The sequence below is a fragment of the Anser anser genome (assembly GCF_964211835.1).
Source record: "Anser anser genome assembly, chromosome: 5".
Classification (NCBI taxonomy): domain Eukaryota; kingdom Metazoa; phylum Chordata; class Aves; order Anseriformes; family Anatidae; genus Anser; species Anser anser.
The window spans coordinates 59,454,835-59,477,370 of NC_139725.1; the positions used below are offsets into that span (position 1 = coordinate 59,454,835).

Below are 22,536 nucleotides of genomic sequence, written 5' to 3' on the forward strand. Positions count from 1 at the left end.
AATCTCTCTAATTGATAAATTATATCAGTAATACTACTGCATGTTTCCAGACTTTCCTAGTGGTGATTTCTTCCTTTCTCCCTCCTCACTGTCCTTTTTTCTGTTTTTGCTGACTTTTAAGGTCAGTGCAGGCAGGTGCTGTACTATGGCACCCTGGTAAGCTGTAGGGAGCCTGAGTCAGGTTGGGTCAATGAGCACTGTCTCTGTGTTCTCCTCCCTCCCTAGGATATAACCAGAGAAGAAAGTTTTGTTTTGTTTTGTTTTGAGCAAGAAGGGATTAGAGCAAGCATAATGCTTGTTCATGGTAGAAGCTAAACTACATAGCACAGAGAGATTCGAAAGAAAAAACCCTGGAGAATGGAGCGCACATCTGCTTCCCCACGGACTGAGAGCACAGGGCTCAGTCAGACTGAAGAGTCTATGTTCAACGCATTGTCTTGGGAGGATTTGGGAGAGTTATTCAGTATGCAATTGATGTAGACATCAGATCTGGACAAAGGAGTATAAGTTGAAGCTTGGTGTGGTAGATGAAGCATTGTTCGTATAGTGCTGGGGCCGGAGGAGTCAGGAAATGTAACGTCTCTGATCCTGAGAAATGTTATATCAAAGGAAAATCCACAGTTGTAGCTTTTTTCTTCCTCACAAGCAGTATTTCTCTCTCTTCTCTGGCTAGGCATGTTTCCCTTGTCAGCAGAAGAACCTGAAAGCAACAGGAAGCTGCATCACCTGCTCAGTGTAGTCACAGATGCTTTGGTGTGGGTTATTGCAAAAAGTGGAATCCCCTCCCAGCAGCAGACAACTCGTCTGGCCAATCTGTTGATGCTACTCTCTCATGTCAGACACGCAAGGTAAATTGCATATATATATCATATATATATATATATATATATCTATATTGCATTAAGTCATTCCTGTGTACCTGCCTGAAATGTTTAACAATAATAACAAAAATTCAGCCTCCCAGTAAAATAATAATAATGATAATAACAATAACAAATAATTATGTTATGTTATGTTATTATTATGTTATGATAATAATAATAACAAATAACAATAACAACAACAATGATAATGAGAATGACGATGATAATAATAACAATAACAATAACAATAATAAACAAACATAAAACACCAGCCAGAAACCAAAATTCTTCTGGCCAAAAGAAAAGTCTCTCTCAAACTTGATGAGCAGTGGGGAGTTTGGAGGAACGAGGTGCAGTTTGGGTGCTGTTTTTGCCTCAGGCCACATTTGCTGTGTGTCCCAGGAGCAACGATCAGTTCTCCTATTCAGAACAGAAGCATTTCTGCCAAGTGTCAGTAGAGCAATGCCAAGCTCCTGCTTTCCCTGTGGGAAGCGGCCCTTCCTCTCCCTTCCACCTTCTGGACCTCCTTGAATTGCTCCTCTCTGCTTGCAGTACAGCAGTCCCAAACCCAGGGCCCTGCAAACAGATGCTTTAATTTTCAGGCTTTGTCATCTTGAGTTATTACCCAGAGACCAGCTACTCACAGAACTGTCTTAGCTCTTGGCTGTGGAGCGTGTGCCCAGGGAAATCTTTGTGAGGGCCCTGGGGTGACGCCGGAGCATGCAAGGAGAGGCAGGGACAATGGAAGTGCAGCCACCTTGCAGATAGGCTTCCTGAGAGAGAGGGTGGCAGCAGCAAGAAACTGACTGTGCTGAAGGCAGCTTTTAACAGCCAGATTTTTAACTGGTGGCAAGTTTGACAGCCGGCCCTAAAGAGGGTATCAGCACCACCTGGAGCTGAGCTCAATTCATAGCTCTGATGCGCTGCTGTGTGACACCGCATTGACAGGGGCTCTTGTTCTGGCGTGGCATGAATAAATGTCATGAATCTTCGCAAAATGTGGATCTTTTCTTATTGAAATGAGAGCTTTTATGCTATGCCTGACTCAGCTGAAGCCTGGAGACTACTTGTTGTGGCCCATCTCCCTCACATTGCTTAGCACTGGTCGGTCAATTATAGACCATTCTGGAAATAATCGATGCTCTCAGCCTGGATTGCCAAATGATGCAGGCCTCATGAGCTGGGTGTAGGAGGGGGTCCTTTCTTTCTTCTTTGCCGTTAATATATTTATAACCCATGAATTGCAGCGGAACCTCATTTTTCTGGAAGCATCGCTTCCCTCCCAATCCAAGCCATTTGCTCAGCTATTTGCTGGCTGGCTGCTGCTATTTCCACTGTGATTAATTTGGTGCACTTGGTTTTCAGCCCTCAACATCTTGAGTGTATCTGAGTGCACATGTATGTCCAACCACTATATTTCAGTGATAACCATCGCCTGTCAATCCAGACAGCAATACAGCCACAGTGTTCAAGCTAGCAAGGTGTCACTGTACCTTACTGTATGACAAAAAAAAAAACACAAACAAAAACATTTAAAGCCTGTAGACATCTTCGGGATCTAACACTGGCATGCAGAGGGAAGCAAACTGCTTGAAGTTAACCAGCATAGTTTGGTCTTCCAACTCAGCCAGTCAAGAGAGGTAGGTGGTCACTACATGGTGTAAATTCCTCTTTTGTTTATAGCTGTGGTGTGCGGGCCTTCCATGTTTATGGCATCAAAGAAGCTTTCTCTCTCATTTCAATAGGCTTGATACATCTGAATTATTTTCTGAAGTCAGTTTGTGTGGGGCAACAAACTGCTTGGTTCTCTAGAATAGTGTTGGGATGTTGTTACTGTTCGTAGTGCCGAGTGATCCCAGGGACTAAATCTCATAATTCCCAATAAAATTAAAAAAAAAAAAAAAAAGGACTCTTGAAGCCACGAGTGTGTCTTCCATCTCTGTACTGTAAGACCCAGATTGCTGAGATTTTTCTTCTGTCTTTCTTCGCAGTAACAAGGGGATGGAGCACCTGCTGAGCATGAAGTGTAAAAACGTGGTCCCGGTGTATGACTTGCTGCTGGAGATGTTGAACGCACACACTCTCCGAGGGCAGAGGAAGTCCCCAGTCACACACCCGGAATTTGGCCCGTTAGAACAAACGGAGGCTGCGGACAGTCTGCGCAGCGGGGCGACCCAGTAATTCTGCCGAGGCCTGGAGATGTGAAGCTTGTTCAAAGCTATGAGAGCAAACGAAGCCACTGTGATGTGACCTAGCACGAGTCCTCATCTCTTCTGGATTTACACAGGGATATCCTGGGAAACGCTTGTGAGATGTGCTCCTCCCTCCATCCATGTTTCTGACATTGTAAGAGCTGCACTTTTATAGTGCCTTTCCTGAGACTCTTAAAAAGCACCTTATGAAATGAAGCCTCAGAACAGTCCTGCAAGACAGGAAATTACCGCCTCTCTTTTTTAAAGGCAACTGAGACAAAGCGACAAAGTGACTGATTTAAGATGACAGAATAAGTCTGTGTCAGGGCTAGGAGTCAGGACCCAGGGCTCTGTCTCCCAGACCAATACTTTTAAGCGCTGACGAGAGGATCTCCTCTCTCGGTGTGCGATTGTGTGAGTGTACAGTGTCGTTTGGGACCGATCTGCTTACCTGTGTGGGCTGATCCCTGGGGAATGCCTGTTTTGCGGTGTATCTAGACAAAGTGCTGAGACATGTACAGTGTAAAGGACTTTCCTCTATTCTTAAATATGCAATGGCTGCAAGGGCCTTCATTTGAAGGCCGTTCAGAATAGCTTCTAGGGCCAGTTCAGGGCCTCTTCAGTAACGTAAAACCACGCTGATGTTTATATTCTGTGAGCCTGTTCTTAACACATTATTACGTGTGTATAATTCTTCAGTGCTTTACACAATGACCAAACTGCCTGCTTATTTCGGTCAATGCTAACCTTTGAAATGTGTTTTGTCTGTGAGATTAATTATGTTGTTTTATATATTTATTAATGATGTTAAATCTATTATAATACTTAGGTACAAAAGGTTGCTCTGTGAATATTAACTATTTGCATTTGTATCTGATCTGCTAACCAGGGCTTGTGAAATCAGCTAGAATCAAACTACCTTCCCTCCCCTTCAGACTAGCCTGCGGAATTACGTCCTGCCCACCCAAAGCCTCCCACAGCAAGGGGCAAGGCAGGGGACTGGAAGCTAAGCTGGGACCTGCTTTTGCCTGCTTCCCTCGGGTTTGCTGCCTGCTCATTTTCTAAACGTGTGACACTTTAAGCTGTGCTTTTCGTATTTTGTACAGGATCCTTCAAAGAGGAGGAGGCTGATAGTTCTAGCACTTTCTTTGCTTTGCAACTGTGATGACTTGTTTGACTTTCACTTTGGATGCCGGCTTAAGCCTCCCTGTTGTGCTGATTTCTGCATGTGTTTACAATGCACTGAGCAAAAAAAAAGAGGAAATAGCTCAGTAAAGAGCAGGATGGCATCGTTCGTTCTGACAACTGTCAATATTGCATTTTGGTGTGAGCTAGAATTGCAATCATTGTAAATGGATATGTTTAAATATAATACATGCATGTTCTGGGCATTTCAGGCATGGTGAAATTAAATCGGGACCACCCCAAAAGTCCACTTTGAGCCTGTCTTTTGGATTAGGGACTTGGCGTCGTATGCCATTTGCATAGTTTGAATATTATTCAAGCCTTTGATCCTTGTGTTTTTTTAAAGCCAAGGACGATATTTTTTACAGGAGGGGCATAAAGCATTTTCAATGAGTTGCGCGAACGTGTCGTCTTGTTTTTGATCTTGTACTATAACAGATGCTGCTGATGGTTGAAATTTTTACTAGTTACCTTTTTATTGTTTTTAAGAAATGTAATATAGCAGTGCCCTTTCAAAACAAACAAAAAGTGTAAGATTTACTAAAAAAAAAAAAAAAAAGGAAAAACATGTAGGTACGGTCTTGAATTCATTGGTACCATACTCATTCTGAGGGACGTTCGGCTGTGAGGCAGACGTGTTTCAGTGTTTCTTGGGCTTGTTCACCTTCTGGCCTAAACGCCTGTAGTGTTGCTCTTTCTCTGGTTTTCCTTCTCTTGTGTAATCTTTTTGTTTAATACAATATTTCGAAGACATCTTTAAGTGATTTTTTTTGTTTGTTTTGCTTTAGAAGTGCTGAATTTATGTGCAATCTTGAAACACATGTCATAGGAAATGGGAAAGAGTGGGTGTAAATCATAACATTAATTTCTAAATGAAAATTTGCTCTGGATTGACGTAAAAGGGCAGTGCTGCAGATTCATGCCACATTGTGAGTCATACATGCTGCTACTAGCACAGTGTAAAAAGGAAAATGATGTGATTTTTACCAGATTTTTTTTGTTTTGTTTTGATAAATATTTTATTTTATTAAAAGTTACTAGTAGTGGTTTAAAACGGACAAAAGCCAATAGCTGTCAAATCTCTGGATTAATGTAACTGTGTGCATATCTGGGCAAAGAGAAGGTGTATGGCTTTAAAATGGCACAGTTGGTAAACAAGTATCCTGGAGAAAAAAAATGACTGAACAAGGGTGCATTTGTCTCTTGAGTAAGATGTTGGGTTAATCACAAGTCAGTATGCCCCTGATTTTCTCAAACATTGCCTCCAGGTGTGGGCAATGTCCATGCCAGGCCTGAGCACAGCTGTCACTGCATTTTGATTCAAATACTGGGGGGCTTTTCCATTGCCAACACAGGAGAACTGAGTGCTGATGATCTGCAGAAGCTCGTGAGGAGGTGAGAACTGGGCTGCTCTGCAGCCTCCACTGCTCTGCTGCGCGTCAGCTCCTGCTGCTGAGCCGGGACGCGGCCAGAGGCGGTTGCTGCTGCTTGAAGAAATGTTGCTGCGGTTCTGGGACGTTCGCAGAGGTGAGCATGTGATGTACAATTCGTCTCCAGCAATCTTAGGCCATTTCCAAACCTCTGTGTTCTTGCAAATTACCCATGTTTGGTGGTGTCACATTGCCAGTCCGAGGGGAAAATGTGGGGAAAAGATGTGTTGGAAAATCTCCCCTTGAGACCGTGCCTGACAGGCTGGGTGCTCCTATGAAATGTGTAGCAAACTAAGGCCCAGGTAGCATATATTGATTAGAAAAATGTGCTTAGTGCCATAATATTTTCTAGTAATTCTTTATGGATTGATTGATAGATCTATACAGGGAACACTGTCACGAAAGGAGAGCATCCTTTTAAGTGCTGGAACTTTTTCTTTTCCTCTCGATGGCTTGTTGAATATGGAAGACATTTACTGTGTTTGCCTTATTAGAGTGGTTTAACAGAGATCCTAAAAATGCAGTGAGCCCTCAGAAAGTTGTCTCTTGATCCTTTTGAACTGTTACCAGTGGTCAGCCTCTTCTGAGGTAAGAATTTTTTTTTTGTTTGGACATCATTGGTAGAAAATGTAATTTAGACTGCTTGTAGAAGATTCAGAATATATGTGTATAAATCGGCACAAAAGTTTCAAGTGGAAGCTCAGCCCGAGCTCACAAAGTATTGCTGATGGCCATGGATGTGGTGGGTTCTTTAAAGGCACAATGCTGCTGCTGCAGGATATCCCTGATGGGTTTGGATCCTAACTATACAGAAAGCAAGCCTGAGCTTTTTCCATTAAGCTGGACCCAAATGGTTTTTAAAAGCTGGACCAGAGTACGCTTTTGTGCATCCAAGGTTATTTCTTTGTCTGAATGATGGAAAATAGTCATGCACTGATGCAATAGCTGTTCTTTCCTAGGCTGTACTTTAACCCACATATATTAAAAATGTGCTTCTGATTATGGGTGTATTTTGATCTCAGAATGAAGGGCTCATGACAGAGATAGAGGGTACTCTCTTCCCTTTTCTGTCCATCCTCTCTAAGATAAATGCCCATGGGAAGCAAGCTGCTCCTACCTTGAGAGCTGAAGTTAAAAGCAAGGTATGGCTTTGCATGGCTTCATTTGAGATGCCTTAAACTGAGTACAGCCTCATGTCCTGTCCCACGAATTACTATTTTTTATGGTTGAATATTGAACTTCGGGCCAGTTCCTTGGATGGCAGAATAGCTTATATCAGCTGTCCCTGGCTGGCGTAAGCCAAGAGCAGTCACCGTCACAGCAGCTGCCATCTGTTTCAGCCCAGCTGTAGGTTGTGCCACTTCTTTCAATGGCTCGTGGGCCCCGATCCTTCCCTAGAATCAGAGCTGGGAGCCATGGACATGCATTTGCTGTTGTCACCATTCTTCTAAGAAGCTATCATTTGACATTATTGTTTATGTCCTGCAAGGTAATAATTCAGCAAGTTAAGGATGTGGCCATATATTGTGCTGAGCCAGTGCCTGAACTAATGCTAAGGAGAGCTTTGCAAATGGGAACATGAAAAGTGGATTGCTAAAACTTGGAAAATAAATATTACGTGCATTTATTTTTCAGTGTTTTACTACTGAACTGTGGTGAGTTGAAAGGCATAGTATGTTTCATAGGCAAGACCTCATTTTATTTATGATCAGGATATTTTTAAACTCTCTTTCCATCTGTATGACTAGGAGTCATCGACACTGGTAACGCATTGTTCAGTGTCAGTGATTTCTATTTATGTGTGTTAAGGAAATAAGACTGATGCTGTAAAATGCCAACTCTGCTGATGCTACCTGAACAGACAAAAACGTTACTCATCACAATGTTACGTAGTAAAGAGTTGGCACATCCATTAGCAGCTGTTACTGCACACTTCTTATGTCTGTTGTCCGCAGAATTTTCTGAGTCCTACCTACTTCTTATGTGGTATTTGTTTCCATGGTTCAAGCTCATTGCAAGTTTATAATGGAAACAGTTTTAGGACTGAAGTTGGTGTTTTTTGAAGTACTTTATGTATGTAATACTGGTGGGGGGGAGCTGCCTTTCTCTCAGCTATTCTTCAGTTCTGTGAACTTGCAGCATTTTTCCAGTGATATGCACTTCGTTCAGCTGTAGATTGTTGTGGCTGAATAAACAGGTATCGCAAAACCTAAATATATGGCTTTTTGCTCCTTTCTTTCCTGTAGCTGATCTCAAACCGGTTGCATGAGACTACGATGTGTGTGATCATGGTATCTATGGTAAGTGTCTCATCCTTACATTCTCAGTCACTTTACAGGCTGCAGATGGATTTAATTTGTCAGGTACCAGAGTTCTTAGGACTTTCACAGCTCCAAGTGACTACAGATACTGTAGGTTTCAGGGATAGGCAAATTTATAATAAACAATCAGTCTTCCACTTCCCTTGCTTTCAAAAATATTATTGACTATTTTGGGAGGAGGCGAGGTATAGCTGAAATCAGCTTGATGCATTTCCCTGCCAAAGACTTAAACTCAAAACCAGTAGACCAGTTTCACTCCTGCATATGATGCGTTTGCACATGCGTGCTTGCTCTCACTGTTGCTCCTACCCTCGCTCTCCTCCTTTTTCCCCTTCGCTGACAGCTAACAACCAAATCCTGAGTGAGAGGATGACACCAGGAAACTGGGGGATAGATATAATGACTTGTTTGAAGCAGATGTCAGTGTCAGCCTACATTACAGTGGTTATAATCAACTGGAAGTAAAACTATTTAAAATAGGGGTGGGGGGGGGAAACATTTAAGTTATTTTCCCAGACTTTTTTTTTGGGGGGGGGGGGGGCGACATTTTGAGATAATTTCATGAAAGCGCCTCGTATTATATTATTACATCAGCTCGACAATTTGATATAACTGTACATAATGAAAGGAAATTGCAGGCTATGAAATTTTCCTTTGACCTTTTAACATTGTTCACATTTTTTCCCCTGCACAGGTTGCTTAATGGCAGAAGAACTGAATATCATGTCAGCAACTGACTATTAGTTCTTGGCAGAAAGATTTGCATGGGCATTTGTGACAACCTGGCAATGAAATAATGGTTAGCGTTGGCTGACTTCTATAGAGACAGAAACTTAAATGAGCTCCATCTGAAAGTAATTGCTTTCAAAATATGAAATAATGATAGCAGAGGGAGTCGGGGAGGGAGAAGTCGGAGGGGGGAGCTGTCCTTTACCTCGTGATACAATGCCACAGTGAGAGCCATAGCCGTGAAACTCCAGCACAAACCTGGCTCCACAGGTAAAAGCTACACAAAGAGCAGCCCGGAGGCCTACAGGCTATGAAAGCTGCTGTGTTTTAAAGCAGTGCCAGATCCGAGTGGCTGGGGCAGGCTGGAACCTGGGCACTTCTACTTGAGACTACCACTGAAATGCTTCTGTATGGAGCTGGAGCCTTTTCTCTCACATTTGAGCATCCAGTGTAGGTGTGTACTACTGTACAGTATGACACCGCTAACAAAGATTAGTAAATTGTTGGCTTTAACTTTTCTAAACCATATTGCTAAGTTTGCAAGTCTAACTGCATGACAGTTAATATTCTACAAATAAGCAATGTTGTTTTTTTTTTTTTTTTTTTGGCCTCCATCAATTGGGAAGAACATGTTTGCGTGCTACAGGGGCTTTTTCTGAACATAAGAAGGCAGAGCAACTTGTTTCCTAAATCCCTCTGCCAGACGATGGGAAATAAATAAGCAACCATCATTGGCGAGACGCATAGAAATGGAAAGAGAATGCACACAGGCTGACCGTAAGTCTTATTTCCTACAGGTAAGCATTACAGAAATTGGCTAATTTCTGGGGGATTTTTTCACTGCAACCAAACAAAAATTATTAGTGTTCAACCAAACCCTTTTCTATTGCACTGACCTCCCCTTGATGTGCACTTCCCCGTCTTCAGTGCTGCCATCACTTACGGTTATAGTTTCAGAATGGGGAAATATTTCAGCATTTCATAGTAATAAGCACTATTTGATTCATCTCGCTATGAACCAAGAAATTACAGCCAGTTGCAAAGAAAAGATCTGTGCCACAGAACACAGATTCTGTTTCTGTTGCATTAGCATGCAAATACATTGGCTTATACGGGTGTAGAAGGGTCAGCACTGTTGGAACACACCGCTGGTTGCCCCCATGCTAGACAGACCAATAGTCCCTGCAGACATTGGCAGAATTTTAATGAGTACTTGAACTGTACAACCAAGAAGTAATGGCAAAGCTGACTGTACACAATGTTTCTCTAGCCGTTACCTAAAGTGTTAATTTCATTTGAAAGGTGGCGAATCTTACAGTGAATTTATAAAAATGCACAATTCTCTCTCAAGATACTGTACACTATTCAGCAGGTTAAAAACTGAAAAAAATCTTTCATTAAAAAAGTCATTACATTATTTGTATACATCAGGGATAGTCTACACAATCACGTTCATCTAGAAAATATGTGCATTATAAACCATTTCCATGCAATGTAACAATTTCTTATTTCAAAGGTGGTATAAAAAGACAACACAACAGTCCTAATTACTAGAACACTACATGTAAAACAAAACAAATGTGCATCCTTTTATTGAATGTGTTAGATGAATAAAATACAGTAACAAAGATTCATAAAGATGCAGAACTCTTCTTTCCACCACGTGACTACAGTACCGAAAGATACAGGTTTAATGTGAAGTGTGTGCGGTAATCATTTTAGGCAAAGTGCCTCTTCAACTGCTTGTTCATCATGCTAACCCAAGACAGACTGTTGTGTTTAAGATTATTGTGAAGTAGTTTCTGCATCTAATAACTCAGTATTTGATCACCTTGCAAGCTTAAGAGCACTGCAGCTATAAAATAGTGTATCTATTGCATCAAAGTATAAAGTGTGTTGCTTACAGTTTAAAAATCTATAGAAAAAGTTTGTTTTCCGTACAAAAATGTTGAAATTTTGTCAAGATATACATTTTGAGATGTGAAACTTAACACATTCCCTTCAACAAGGAAAGGAGCTTATAAACGTGAGGCATTATTTAGCTGCAGCAGAGACTTGGGCAGCGGTGCGTAGGACATCAGGGTGCTGTAGTGGCTAGTTTAGGGAACTAACACAGCATAAACGTTTGTGTATTTAATTACGTGATATCAGTGTTTCATTGATGCCAGCAGCATAAAAACAAGCACCACAAAGAGTGTTTTGGTGTAACTGAAGATTCTTAGGCTTCTTTCTAAGTTGGTGGAGGCCCATTGGTATATCGCAGCATAGGATAGAAAGAACGGGCAAAGTTGTTTGCCTGGGTGCAGCTGTAGTCTTCCTCAGAAGATGGAATCATGCAAGCCAGAAGTAGAAGCAGTAGAAAGAACAACTGAAGGGGTAAGGCTGCTCGTAATACACGGTAAAAGAAGGAAGGGGACCGAGGAACTACTTTAGTAGGCTGTGGATGGCTTTCAGCTCTGAAAAGAAGACAAGAAAAAAAAATAATTCAAGCTCTGAAGTGCTTTTTAAAGTAAGTCATTTAAAACTGCTTCTCTAGGGTTCACACTACCCCTCCATGATGCAGGGCTGCATATCTACAATGCATATCTGCACTGCGCATGAAACAAACACATCAATTGTAACTTCAAAGCATGCAAGACTGCTCAGTAGGAAGCCAGCTGACATTCCTTCTGACTGAAAAAGAAACATGTCTTCAAAATAGGGTAAAAAGTCACTGCTTTAAGCTATTTTTGGGGTTGCAAAGTCAAGTTTTCCCAGCAGACAAACAAGCCACTCTAACTACTTGGAAATGCACAATGGAAAACCACCATTCCAGACTGTTTTGGCTCTATTCTCCCTGCACATCATTGCAAACAGTCCTCTGAACAGACCCTAATGTACCAGGGGTGACGTTTTAGCTTAGTCCTTCACATCTGTTTTTAAGAAGTGGCTCTAAGATACAAGTTTCTTCGTCCAGATGGGCCAGTGGGATTAAACAAAGATTTAAAAACACAAATATTCCCAAATTTCTTACAAAAAAAAAATTCTCAAGTGCAAAGTTGAGTGAAGGCTGCACATCAATGCAGAGGTTTAGGAGCACGGGTGTTAAAGGAAAGCAATTCACCGAAGTGCAGCCCATAGCTGGTACATAGAGGAGATACTGCACACTGGAAGAAATCCCCTCCGGTGTGTTAACTTATGAGGAACAGCTGCCCTCTCTCATTTTCACTATACTTCATGAGATTAGATGATTATAAAATAATACCTTGTGCTGCTGTTGTTTCTGCCACCTACAGTTCTCCTTACTGTGATCTGTTGAGAGAAATAGTTTTTATTATCCAGGATTCAGAAACTACAATTTCTCTTTCTCAGAAAAGACAGTTGTAGACTTTAAAGTTCCGTTGTAAATTCTGTAATGCGCTACATGCATTTAAAAGGTAAAATGATTACACTTGAGGAACCTTCAGGCTAAAAAAAGATACACTATATGCTGATAGCAAAATATTAGAAAAGAAGACTTGCCTTCTTCACAGGAGGGCTGGATTTCACTGTGACTGGATGATAGGCTCCTGAGTCCAGGTCATCTGGAACTGGCAGGAATGCTCTGGTATCCTAAAAGGTAACCACACCTTCCTCTTTAAAATGCATGCTCAAAACTCTAAACAGATGAAGTGCAAAGACCCACCTCCCACTGTCTCTCTACAGGTGCACAGCCACATTGCTTCTTTAGCTGTGAATAACTAGCAGTAAACAGGTGCTCCAGTAAACAGATGCTCCAGTGTAACAAAATATTTTACTATGCACAGTGAGAAGGAACTGTGACAGTGCAGGTATTATCTTGAAAACACCTCTATCTGCTATCTCAGTGATAAGCAGTGTATTGCTGCAGACTACAGAACTCCTATGTGTTCATTACACATACCTGGCTTGATATTTGGTATAGATCATAGGATAATTCAGGCTGGAAAGGCCCTTAGGAAGTTTACCTAGTCTGACCTCTTGCTCAGAGCAGGGTCAGCTATGAGATCAGGCCAGGTCAGTCATGACTTTCTTCTGTCTTCTTGAAACTCATCAAGGATGGATACCGTACAATGTCACAGGGCAATCTATTTCAATACCTGATTAGCCTTGTGGTACTAAAGCTTTCTGTTACATCCAGAGTTAACTGATCTTGTTGCAGCTTATGAAGGTGGAAGTACCTGAGTTTTACGTTAGTATTTTATAAATACTTTTATTCTTAATCTGTTATTATTTCTCAGTAAGACCCACAAACTGTTATTTAAACTCTGACTCACCAGATTTCCTTGTATCGTCTTTAAGTCATGTGAAACTTGCTCAATAAGCTGTTTCAGTTTCTTTCCAATTACATGGACCTTCTCTTCAGCTTCAATGTAATCCTCACCATCTGATTTAAGCAGCAGGTAAGCACAGAGTTCTTGAAGAGAGTTTACTTTAGGCTGTTGTTCCAGTAGCTCTTTCTCCAGTTGCTTAGAACAAACAAACAAAAACCAGTGCAATGAACGGCTACTTTCAACTTTGAGGATGTTCTTATAAACAGATAAGCTTTGGAAGGCTTTAAAGAACAACTCAACCTGCCTATTAGTCCACAATAGAAATGGCTGTTACAGCTACATATGAAATGAACTTCGCTCTTTAAGAGACTGGTTGCACTTACTTGAACTAACATTTAGAAACAGTTGGATGTGGGCAGTCGTATTTCAGCATAAGGACTGTCCATCAGGAACTTGCTGAATCATAGAATATCCTGAGTTGGAAGGGACCCACAAGGATCATCAAGTCTAACTCCTGGCTCCACACAAGACCACCCAAAAATCAAACCATATGCCTGAGAGCATTGTCCAAACACTTCTTCAATTTTTTGCTGCTGTGACCACTTCCCTGGGGAGCATGAACTTATATCTGATGCATAATTATGGAAAAATGCCTCAGTCTCTTAGTCCATTCAGAAACTGATCCCATGCCTGACTGATTGATATAGCAGGTTCAAGGAAAGGCTATCAACATCCCAAGAAATAAACAAACTGCTCTTCATTGTGTGGTGAGAGCTATTAATTCATTGGAAGAACTGAGGTGCGGTAGTTACGTCCACACTTACCATTAGCTCCTTTTGGCATTCCAGTATTGTATGGGGATCAGCATTTGGATCTGTGATTTGTGCTTCATTCCTTCGGCTGTCAGCACTAGCTAACCACAGGATTAGTTTTTGGCTCTGATCATGGAATTCCTAGAGAAATAAGGGAAGGTTTGTACATAAGATAAAAAACCATTTTAGCAGTGCTTTCACCTGGCTTTGCCTACAAAAGAAACGAACAGCCCCACATTATTAGAAAGAGCTGACAATGCATTCATGATTAGTGAGGCTTTAGCAATCTTGTTAAACTATTGCATCTATATAATAAAAAGGTATTATCCAGTTCAGAGATCTTTTTACCAAACCCTTTAAAACCAACAAAGTCAAGGTTATAATGAAAAGAATATACTTGCTTTGGATTCTGAGTAACCATTCTACCAACGGACAGGAATTACCCCTTTGCTCTCTCTCCTTATCTACCCCACAGAAGCATCCTAAAGAGGGGTTTTCCCATATAAGCTGCATATTGTACGCACCTGGCAATGCAGTAGGGCTTGTTGTAAACCTTTCCTCCAGTTGTCCAATGCATGAGTTGCTTTCTCCCAGCGCAAGTTCACTTTCCGAAGCCTGTTCTGAAGCTCTTTGAACTCTGTGCTCTCCGCTTTCTGGAATTCTTTGCTGCTCAGGTTAACTGAAAGCACCACTGCCTTGTAGTTATCAAATGCTTTAAGCATGTCCTGGTAGGAAAAGAAGATTAGGAGCTTGTATGAATGATGGAAAAACATATTGGTTATTTAAAATAAAACAATGTCCTCAAAAAAAAAAAAAAGAAATCACAGTTATTGGGGAAAGCTGTTTGAATCTGGTGGCTTTTCAGACACTGCTGAGGAACATATTTAAGTAGGTAGCCTTTTTTTTCTTTAAAAATAAAACAAAAAAACCCACCATTCACATAGAAGAAAACAAGTCTGGCTGGCCCTGCGCTTCTCCCTCAGTTACAAGCATTGTGTCTTAATCCATCTCTGCCATTCATTCCTGAGCTTAGCATTTCTGTATCTTTTCCTGACATTTGGACAAATATTCCCATATGTCATCACATGACATTTCTTCTTGATGTTTAAAGGCTTAGCCACCTCAGAATCTTAAAATAATGCTGAAGGTTTGTAGTCCATCCTCCTGTTCAAAGCAGGGCCAACTTCAAACTGAGAGCAGGCTGCTCAGGGCCTCAACCAATCAAATTTTGAATATCTCACACGATGGAGATTCACTCTCCCCTCTGAGCCTCTGGTCCCACATCAGGCCACCCCAGTTATGAGAAATTCTTTTGTCTTCTCTCTAGTCAGAGTTTCAACCCATTTCTCTGATTTGTCACGGTCCCTCTGAATGGCAGCCCTGCCTGCGCTCCCTCTCTCCCTTAAAATTGCAGGGTGAAATAATGTGGAATTTGCCAAGTCATAGCTGTATCATATAACCACCTCATGTTAATGTAGAGCCCACATTTTTTATTTTCTTAAATGAATGCCAAACGATGTCTTGTACCCTTAATACGTTTACAGATTGAATCAAGGGTATTCGGTCTTTTTCAAGTTGTGGGCTCTTGCACTAGAAAAGTAAGAACTGCAGGATGAGTACTGCAATCAACACTGCTCTGATTGCTTTTCTTAGTAGCCTTTGTGAGTAAGAATCTCAATCTATGTATTCTCAAGGTCTGCAGCCCACATGTTGAAAGCCACTGGTCTAAATTACATTTTGCCCAACAAAGAGTTCAGTCTCCCTCCAAGCAGCGAAATTTCTCTCAATATCAGACGATACAAATGGTCCAGCACAGACTTTTAACCACCCGTAAGCCGGCCTGCAGCCAGACTGGCTTTATCATCATCCAGGGCAATTGGGATGTTCTGACATCACATGAAATTCATTGGTCTTATACAGCATGCTGGCTCTTCTAGAGATCCATAGAGACCCAAGCTGCCTATAGAGAAGATTTTTAGCCATCTGGATGCCTATTTAGAAAATTCACAGGAGAAAAGCAGAAGTGAAGCTGTGCTCCTCAGAGGTCAGACACCCAGCTCCAGCTTGAGGGAAAGCACCTCGTTCCACTCACAAGACATCCCTTGAACCTTTCCTAGAACTTGGTGCCTAAGCCAGGCTGGCACATAGGATCAGAGTTGTTCTTAGTGGAGTCACACACTGGAGCACAGAGTCATTCTCCTTGGCCTAATGACTGCTCAAGGCCTTGTTGACTTCTGTGTAGGCTTAAGGATCCTTTAAACATGCCTCATAAATCCCTCCCCTGGTCAGCAAAATGTCTCATTTGTAAGCATCACCCGGAGCATGACACCAAGTTGATCAGTAGTCTTGCAATCTGGGTAACTCACACGAAGCTGCTGGCAGGAGGCTAAGCACACAGGGATTTTGCACTCCTACCAGTGTTTGTAGCACTTGTTCTCTCAGGGTTCTACCAGAGTCTGAACGTAGCACTTAAAGGTACCCTGGTAACCTGCTGGTTCCACCTGCAGACTTTGCTTAGTTCTAATTAATTTACGGAAGCTGAGAGTCATAGCAGGCAACACAACATGACCTCACATGCTGATGAATGTTCACATTATCGTGTCTCTAACTGGTTTATTACTTGGCTGAAGATTAGCAGAGACTGACTAATGAATTTATTTTGTTTCTCATTTTAAATTAATATATACTATTCAATGAGAAGTCTACATTTGTTAATTGAAAAATACCACTGCATGTTTTGAAATTTTTGCATCCTTCAACTACCTGATTCCGGGTATGACAAAAGCACTATTTAGAGCTAAGATTTTTTGCAAATACCATGTTGCTAAAAACCAGAGCTTTAGGGCAGATCTTTCTCAGTCACCCTTTTGGAGCTACAAAAAACAAAACAAAAATAAAACATACTAATTCAATTGAAAATAAAAATCAGCCTAAATCAGCCTAGACTTTGCAGTCTGTAGACTTGGCTAATTTGCAATCCTTTTCTGGTTTGTGTAGAGAAGTAACACAGAACAGGGAAAAATGCCAGTATCATTGCTCAGAATACCCAACCACATCCCCCAAGACAAGGCCAGACACCTGGCATCTCGGGAGTCTGAGCTTTCACTTTTTTAGCCTTTTTCTGTGTTTATTCTCTAAAATATATGGCCTAAAAAGCCAAGTTTGGGGTCGAATGTTTTTGTTTTGAGAGCATGAAGTTCCTTGGTAAGAAAACAGAAAGGGAGGGGTTTTTACTTCAGCCTGTCTGCCTGTTGTACCCAGGCATACTGACTGCAAATCTCTACAGATGAAGACAGAAGCACCTCGCTTAACCAGCCTCTTTAGTCCTCTTAGCGGAAAACAGCTTAGCTCCTCTGTGACATACACACATTGTTATTAGAATTCATGCTGTTGACAACCGTAAGAGCACAAAAGACAACAATAAAGAGCATCAGCATTTTGAAATCCTGCTTCTCAATGTGCTACAACTTACTTTCAATTTCTTGACCCTTTGTTCCATCGCATGCATGCTGGTTGGAGGTTTCGCTTTTTGCAGCTCCTCCAGCTCTTCCTCAGTTTTATCAAGCCAAGCAGAGACGTCGCTGAGATCAGAGTTCAGCTGCTGCCACTGCTGCAAGTTCTGTTTCATCCTGAGTTTATTTCTGAGGTCTTGAGCTTGAATGAGCTCCCACCTATCAATAATGCCTACAAGTGACAGAACAAGAAATCTTTATGTCTTCAGTAAGGTGAACAGTCCATAAAACAGATGCAAGGAGTTTCACAAGTAAATTACTCTCCAACCTACTTAAGGCCAAATAATTGCTACCATGTAATACTTAACATCTTTTTTACTTGAGATTATGGAGTCTACACTTTCACGTTACTGGTCAAGTTATCCACAGTAATACTACACAGGATTTTAAGCATGTTAATCATAGAATCACAGAATAGCTCAGGTTGGAAGGGACCTCAAAGATCACCTGTTTCCAACCCCTCTGCCATAGACAGGGATGCCACCCACTAAATCAGGTTGCTCAGGGCCTCATCTAACCTGGCCTTGAACACCTCCGGGGTTTGGGCATCTACAGCCTCTCTGTGCAAACTGTTCCTCACCACCCTCTGAGTTAAGAATTTCCTCCTAATCTCTAAATCTAATCTCCCCTCTTTTAGTTTAAAACCATTCCTCGTTGTCCTGTCATTATGACACATTATGATACTCTGATTGAACAAAGAGTTACTCTCCATCTTTATTAAGACTTTGCTTTTTTAGGTTTACCTATTCACACCATGTACAGAAATCAACCCTGTGATATTAGAGGCGTAAGTTAGGTAAGCTGGTGTGTATAGCTGCATTCTTTTTAACACTGATTCGCTTTTATGATTGCAGTATAGATGTGATCTTCTTACAACCTCAAGCGCCTGAAACCAGGATTGAGGTCTTAAAAGGTTAAGAGAACCAGCTTGTTGGCCTACTCTGAAGACAGGACCACAGTGAAGACAGTAAAGAACTGAGTACACAACTAACTTTGACAAAAAACTATTTTGTAAACGGGAGCTGTAGCATTTTGTTATACAGAGTACCAACAACTAAGAGAATGAAGTATGGCAATCTTGGTTTAGACAAAGAAACACGCTTCCTTGGTTTGAAATTTGGGAAGCATTCGGTATCCACACAAAAGTGTTTCCATTCATTCCAATCAGCAAAGAGATATATTATGAGTAATAAAAAAATCCAGATTCTGGCAGAAAAAGTAAAAGCTTTGAACAGAAAACTTGTGTTGGACAATGCCAAGTGAAAAGGCAGCTCCTAGTGCCTGAATGCTCTGTACCTGACTGCTTCTCTGCAGCTTCTATATTCACAAGCTCTTGGTCATCCTGGGGCTCTTCATCACTCATGTTAGCGGACGCAATGTTCTCCTTGTTGACACTGGTGCTGCTTGCAGAGCTGAGCTGCTTCACCTGGAATGACATTTTGGTGCGTGAGCCCTGCACATTAACAAGCCATTAAAGGTCAAGCTTCATTTATGTTAAAGCGGGGTGTCTGAGCTGAGCTCCTGCATGTCAGATATCGCACTGGGCTTCTGCTTCTTTGCTAACAGTTTATGCTGGCTCTCCGTGCCTTCTCAGCAAACAAACAAACACACACCATAGTGATGCTAATTATCACAAAACTGGACCTGGTGGAGCAGTCTTGTAATGTCTACTGGACATTACATGACAGTACATTATGTGTACTGGACAAACTACATTTGCTGAAGCTCTTTGTGGGATTCTGGGTTTTGGCAATACTGACTCTAAGGCTCCAAGACTGTATTAGTGGTGACAAAAGCAGCCAGATACCAGTACCACCGTGTGCCTGGGAGAGTGCTGACAACAGGTCCAAATCCAGAGCCTGTAAGTTGCTGGTGAAGGCCACAGCTGGGACTGCTGGGAACCAGCCACCACAGCTGAACAATCAACAGACAACAAGCACTTTTTTCAGTGCTACTGCCACTGGGCCTTTTTTTGAATGCCCAGAAACAGATTAAATGGTGAGCTGCATGCTAGAAAAGGACACTCCAGATCAGTTTGCTTAGCAAAGGGAGATATATAAGTAAATATCAAGGGAGGGTATTCACAACCCCTCCTTGTGGAGTTAAACTCTCCTAGAATCATCCCATGACAACAGAGGATGTATTTTCCTCCTGACACTGTCTCTGATCAAAAGCTTAACATACTGCTCTAAATTGCTTTAGAGAAGCTTTTCTAGTGAGTGAACAGATACTCTCACTGGTTTCCCGAGCCACCAGAAGTAATAGCCAAGTTTGCATACAGTGAACAACCTCCCCCTCTCCCAACCAATCTTTTCCTTGATGCTGGAGAGAAGATGGAGCTACACAGCTTCCTGCGTAGCTGTACAAACAGCATAGTATAGGTTCAGTGCCCGCAAAGCCTCCAACTCACATAGCCTGGCTTATAGGGGGTACTTGTCTCTGGACCAGACAGCACATTGCCAACCATCTCTGCCTGGCTGTATCGGTGTTTCCTGCAGACAGGGCTATCTGGTGAATGCCAGGGATGAGCTTCTGAAACAGACTTTCCTGAAACAAATAAAACCAAAGCATATGACATAAGTGCAAAATCCCACCTCCACAAGGAAGCTGTTGCTTTGTATTAAGTTAGAAAGCGCTCTAAATAAAATGGCATCGTTATGGCATAAAAACAACAGTTTTGCAGCTTTCCTTGCAAAGCATGCACATTTGCAAAACATCAACAGTGTTTCAAAGGTAATGAGATGACAGCCATGCAGTTATGAGACATTCTGTTTTCTTCTGGAAAATGCTTGAATACACGGATGAGTTAAAAAACAAAAGGCTGCACTGTGGTTTTGGAAAGCTTGCATCCCAACAATACTATCACATATCTGCAACACATTTCAGCAGGGACACGTCTAGACATGTCCTGATTTGGAGAACATTTGTTCTAGATTTAACAGACAGGACACACATGGTTCTGTCATGCACGATGCAAAATACAAAAAAAAAAAATACTTGCAGAGTTGGAACTATTTCTCCCAGTAATTACATAATTAAAATTAGAAACGACCAAAAAAGTGATACTACCCAGAGCAAACCACCAAGAAAGTACCAAAAGACTTTGGATCAATACAATGAAATGCACGTTAACTACCTCGGCATTTACCAGGCAAAATCTAAATGGCATGTTCTTGACTGCTTTGTAATGTAAATGTGAATACTGCAGCGTAAGAACACCATGGCAGGATGAGACATGGTGTCCACACAAGGCAGGAAGTCAGACATTACATATGAGAGAGGTTGAGGAATATAGCGTGCAGCACAGGGAGATTGCCATGTTCAGACACATGCATTAGCAGGTGCCTACCAGAAGATGCTTTCAAAGTTTTTGTGGTCATTTTAAGATATGCCTCAGGATTTTCAGTGATTTCTACATCTGAAAAAAGAATAATGTCATTTTCCTCACTATGCAATATTTTCCAGATATTAAAAACAACTGAAACAATAAGGGACAGCAAAGACAAAGAACAAAATAAAAAGTTGTTGGCACTGTTTTCATCAGTCTTTTTTTAAAAGTAAGGTTGCTAAAAACCTTGTGTTCTGCAAATACAAGCTACGTTTAGACAATACCATTCCCTTCATCAGGACACTTAAGAGATGAGACTGCTCACATCTATTAGCAGTACTTGAAAACCAACCAACAACGTCGAAGCAAGACCTCAGTCCCCCTCCCTTCCCACACAGGGACATCGTGCAACTGTCCATCTCCAAACAAACAGCTAGCAATTGGTTCTCACCTGACAAAGCACTGTAGTATGTTGCTTCTTCTTCGTCCTCGTGAGAGGAAGAGCCCCCCACGTCACCTGTGTGATCCCACTCGAGTGGGATGGAATCAACACTGACAGGGGTCTCACAGCCTGATCTTTCGTGACCTTGAGTGGGTGGCATAAGGTGGCAAAGGGACTGTGGGGAAGACGGCCCATCACCGATGGCCTTCTTATGCCAGAGATCATTCTGGATTTCTCGGGAGTCTTCTGGGTCCGTCTCATTTTCAGAGGTCTCTTTTTCATCATCCAAACCCTAAAAATAAATAACAATTATGGCATGTTAGTAAGAATTAACATACACTCATAATTAAGATCTACACTGCTAAATGAGCTAACGATTAAGTCACACAGTACTACTGGGAAGTTTTGTGGTCTGCTGCAGTAATCTAAGCCACATATCTAAAATTAAGGAGAAGCATTTCTTCATCCTTCTTTTTTGCCAAAACAGTCCTCACATCCGCAGCTAACTCTTTTCTTTCAAGACACTCAACCACTACCATAACATCTCTCTGCAGTTTACACAGAGGGGTATCCCGTTCCAAATGGACTACACAGGTCAGCAACGAAGTGATTGTTTTTATTCAGGGTGAACAGCTACACTTAGATGTTTATGTTACTTCTTCCACTTGGCTTTTTAATAAATGTTCTTTTTTTCAGAGCCAAAGTAAAATGAGAATCAGCTAAATGTTCCCAGTGAAAAGTAAAGAGCGTGCTGTTCCCCATCTAGGGTTGCCACAAGAAAGTGGACAGATGGAGCCTCACAAACAAATCCATAAAGAGAAATTCTAAGCACGTTATTGAAATTAAAGAAAACAAAGTGATATAAAAGACACAAGAAAGCTTTTGAAGCCCTCAAACCACTACTATCTCAGTATTAACCCTGTGAATTACTTCTGTGCTATCATCCAGATTCTGCAGATAGAGACCCAACAGGAGAGACGTGTGGAGCCATGACTGATGACAAAAATTTAGCAAAGCTGGTACACCTACTGAGGGAGTTCCTGACCCCTCTGAGCTCAATCTACTCAGTCAGGCAGCTAGGGTAAGCACTAAGCATTGCACTTCAAACACCACAGTCTTGTCAAAGCACCAAAATAACTGTTGCTTCTTACGGGATGCCTTGAAGTCAGTCTTTGATGGAACCGGGCAACTCGCCCAAACACTTCCTGACAGTATCTATGAAGTTCTTCCAATTCATCTTCAATCAGGGTAGCATCCAAAGGCTCACTCTTCTGAATCAACTGCTCCCCAAAAACGATTAGCTGATCAATCTTATTGGTGTGTAGTGTTATTTCCTGCTGAAAACCCTATTTGGGACATACAAGAAAATAAGATCACTTCTTCAAATCCCCTTCCTAGCCTAAGGTTTGTCCTTCATTTCTTACAGCAGTAAAAGCAAAAGCAGCAAGTGA

General features: G+C 41.6%; 2 protein-coding genes across 17 annotated transcripts in view; one reads left to right on the top strand and one right to left on the bottom strand.

The window, feature by feature from the left end:
* The window catches only part of ESR2 (estrogen receptor 2), a 51,908-nt gene extending 46,917 nt beyond the window's left edge, over positions 1 to 4,991 (top strand). For all 12 annotated transcript variants that reach the window (XM_083839121.1, XM_083839122.1, XM_083839126.1 and 9 more), the window contains 2 exons: positions 674 to 848; positions 2,855 to 4,991. In XM_083839121.1, the coding sequence (XP_083695247.1) occupies positions 674 to 848; positions 2,855 to 3,044 (365 nt within the window). In that variant the 3' untranslated portion in view covers positions 3,045 to 4,991. The remainder of the gene's footprint in view (positions 1 to 673; positions 849 to 2,854) is intronic.
* Positions 4,992 to 9,899: 4,908 nt separating this feature from the next.
* SYNE2 (spectrin repeat containing nuclear envelope protein 2) overlaps positions 9,900 to 22,536 on the bottom strand; it is a 187,609-nt gene continuing 174,972 nt past the window's right edge. For 4 of the 5 annotated variants that reach the window (XM_083839115.1, XM_083839112.1, XM_083839116.1 and 1 more), the window contains 12 exons: positions 22,237 to 22,431; positions 21,095 to 21,377; positions 20,665 to 20,733; positions 19,726 to 19,862; positions 18,612 to 18,741; positions 17,276 to 17,487; positions 14,328 to 14,528; positions 13,816 to 13,944; positions 12,995 to 13,186; positions 12,222 to 12,311; positions 11,965 to 12,011; positions 9,900 to 11,176 (listed from right to left, as the gene is read on the bottom strand). In XM_083839115.1, the coding sequence (XP_083695241.1) occupies positions 10,951 to 11,176; positions 11,965 to 12,011; positions 12,222 to 12,311; positions 12,995 to 13,186; positions 13,816 to 13,944; positions 14,328 to 14,528; positions 17,276 to 17,487; positions 18,612 to 18,741; positions 19,726 to 19,862; positions 20,665 to 20,733; positions 21,095 to 21,377; positions 22,237 to 22,431 (1,911 nt within the window). In that variant the 3' untranslated portion in view covers positions 9,900 to 10,950. The remainder of the gene's footprint in view (positions 11,177 to 11,964; positions 12,012 to 12,221; positions 12,312 to 12,994; positions 13,187 to 13,815; positions 13,945 to 14,327; positions 14,529 to 17,275; positions 17,488 to 18,611; positions 18,742 to 19,725; positions 19,863 to 20,664; positions 20,734 to 21,094; positions 21,378 to 22,236; positions 22,432 to 22,536) is intronic. The other variant, XM_083839114.1, reaches the window with a different exon arrangement.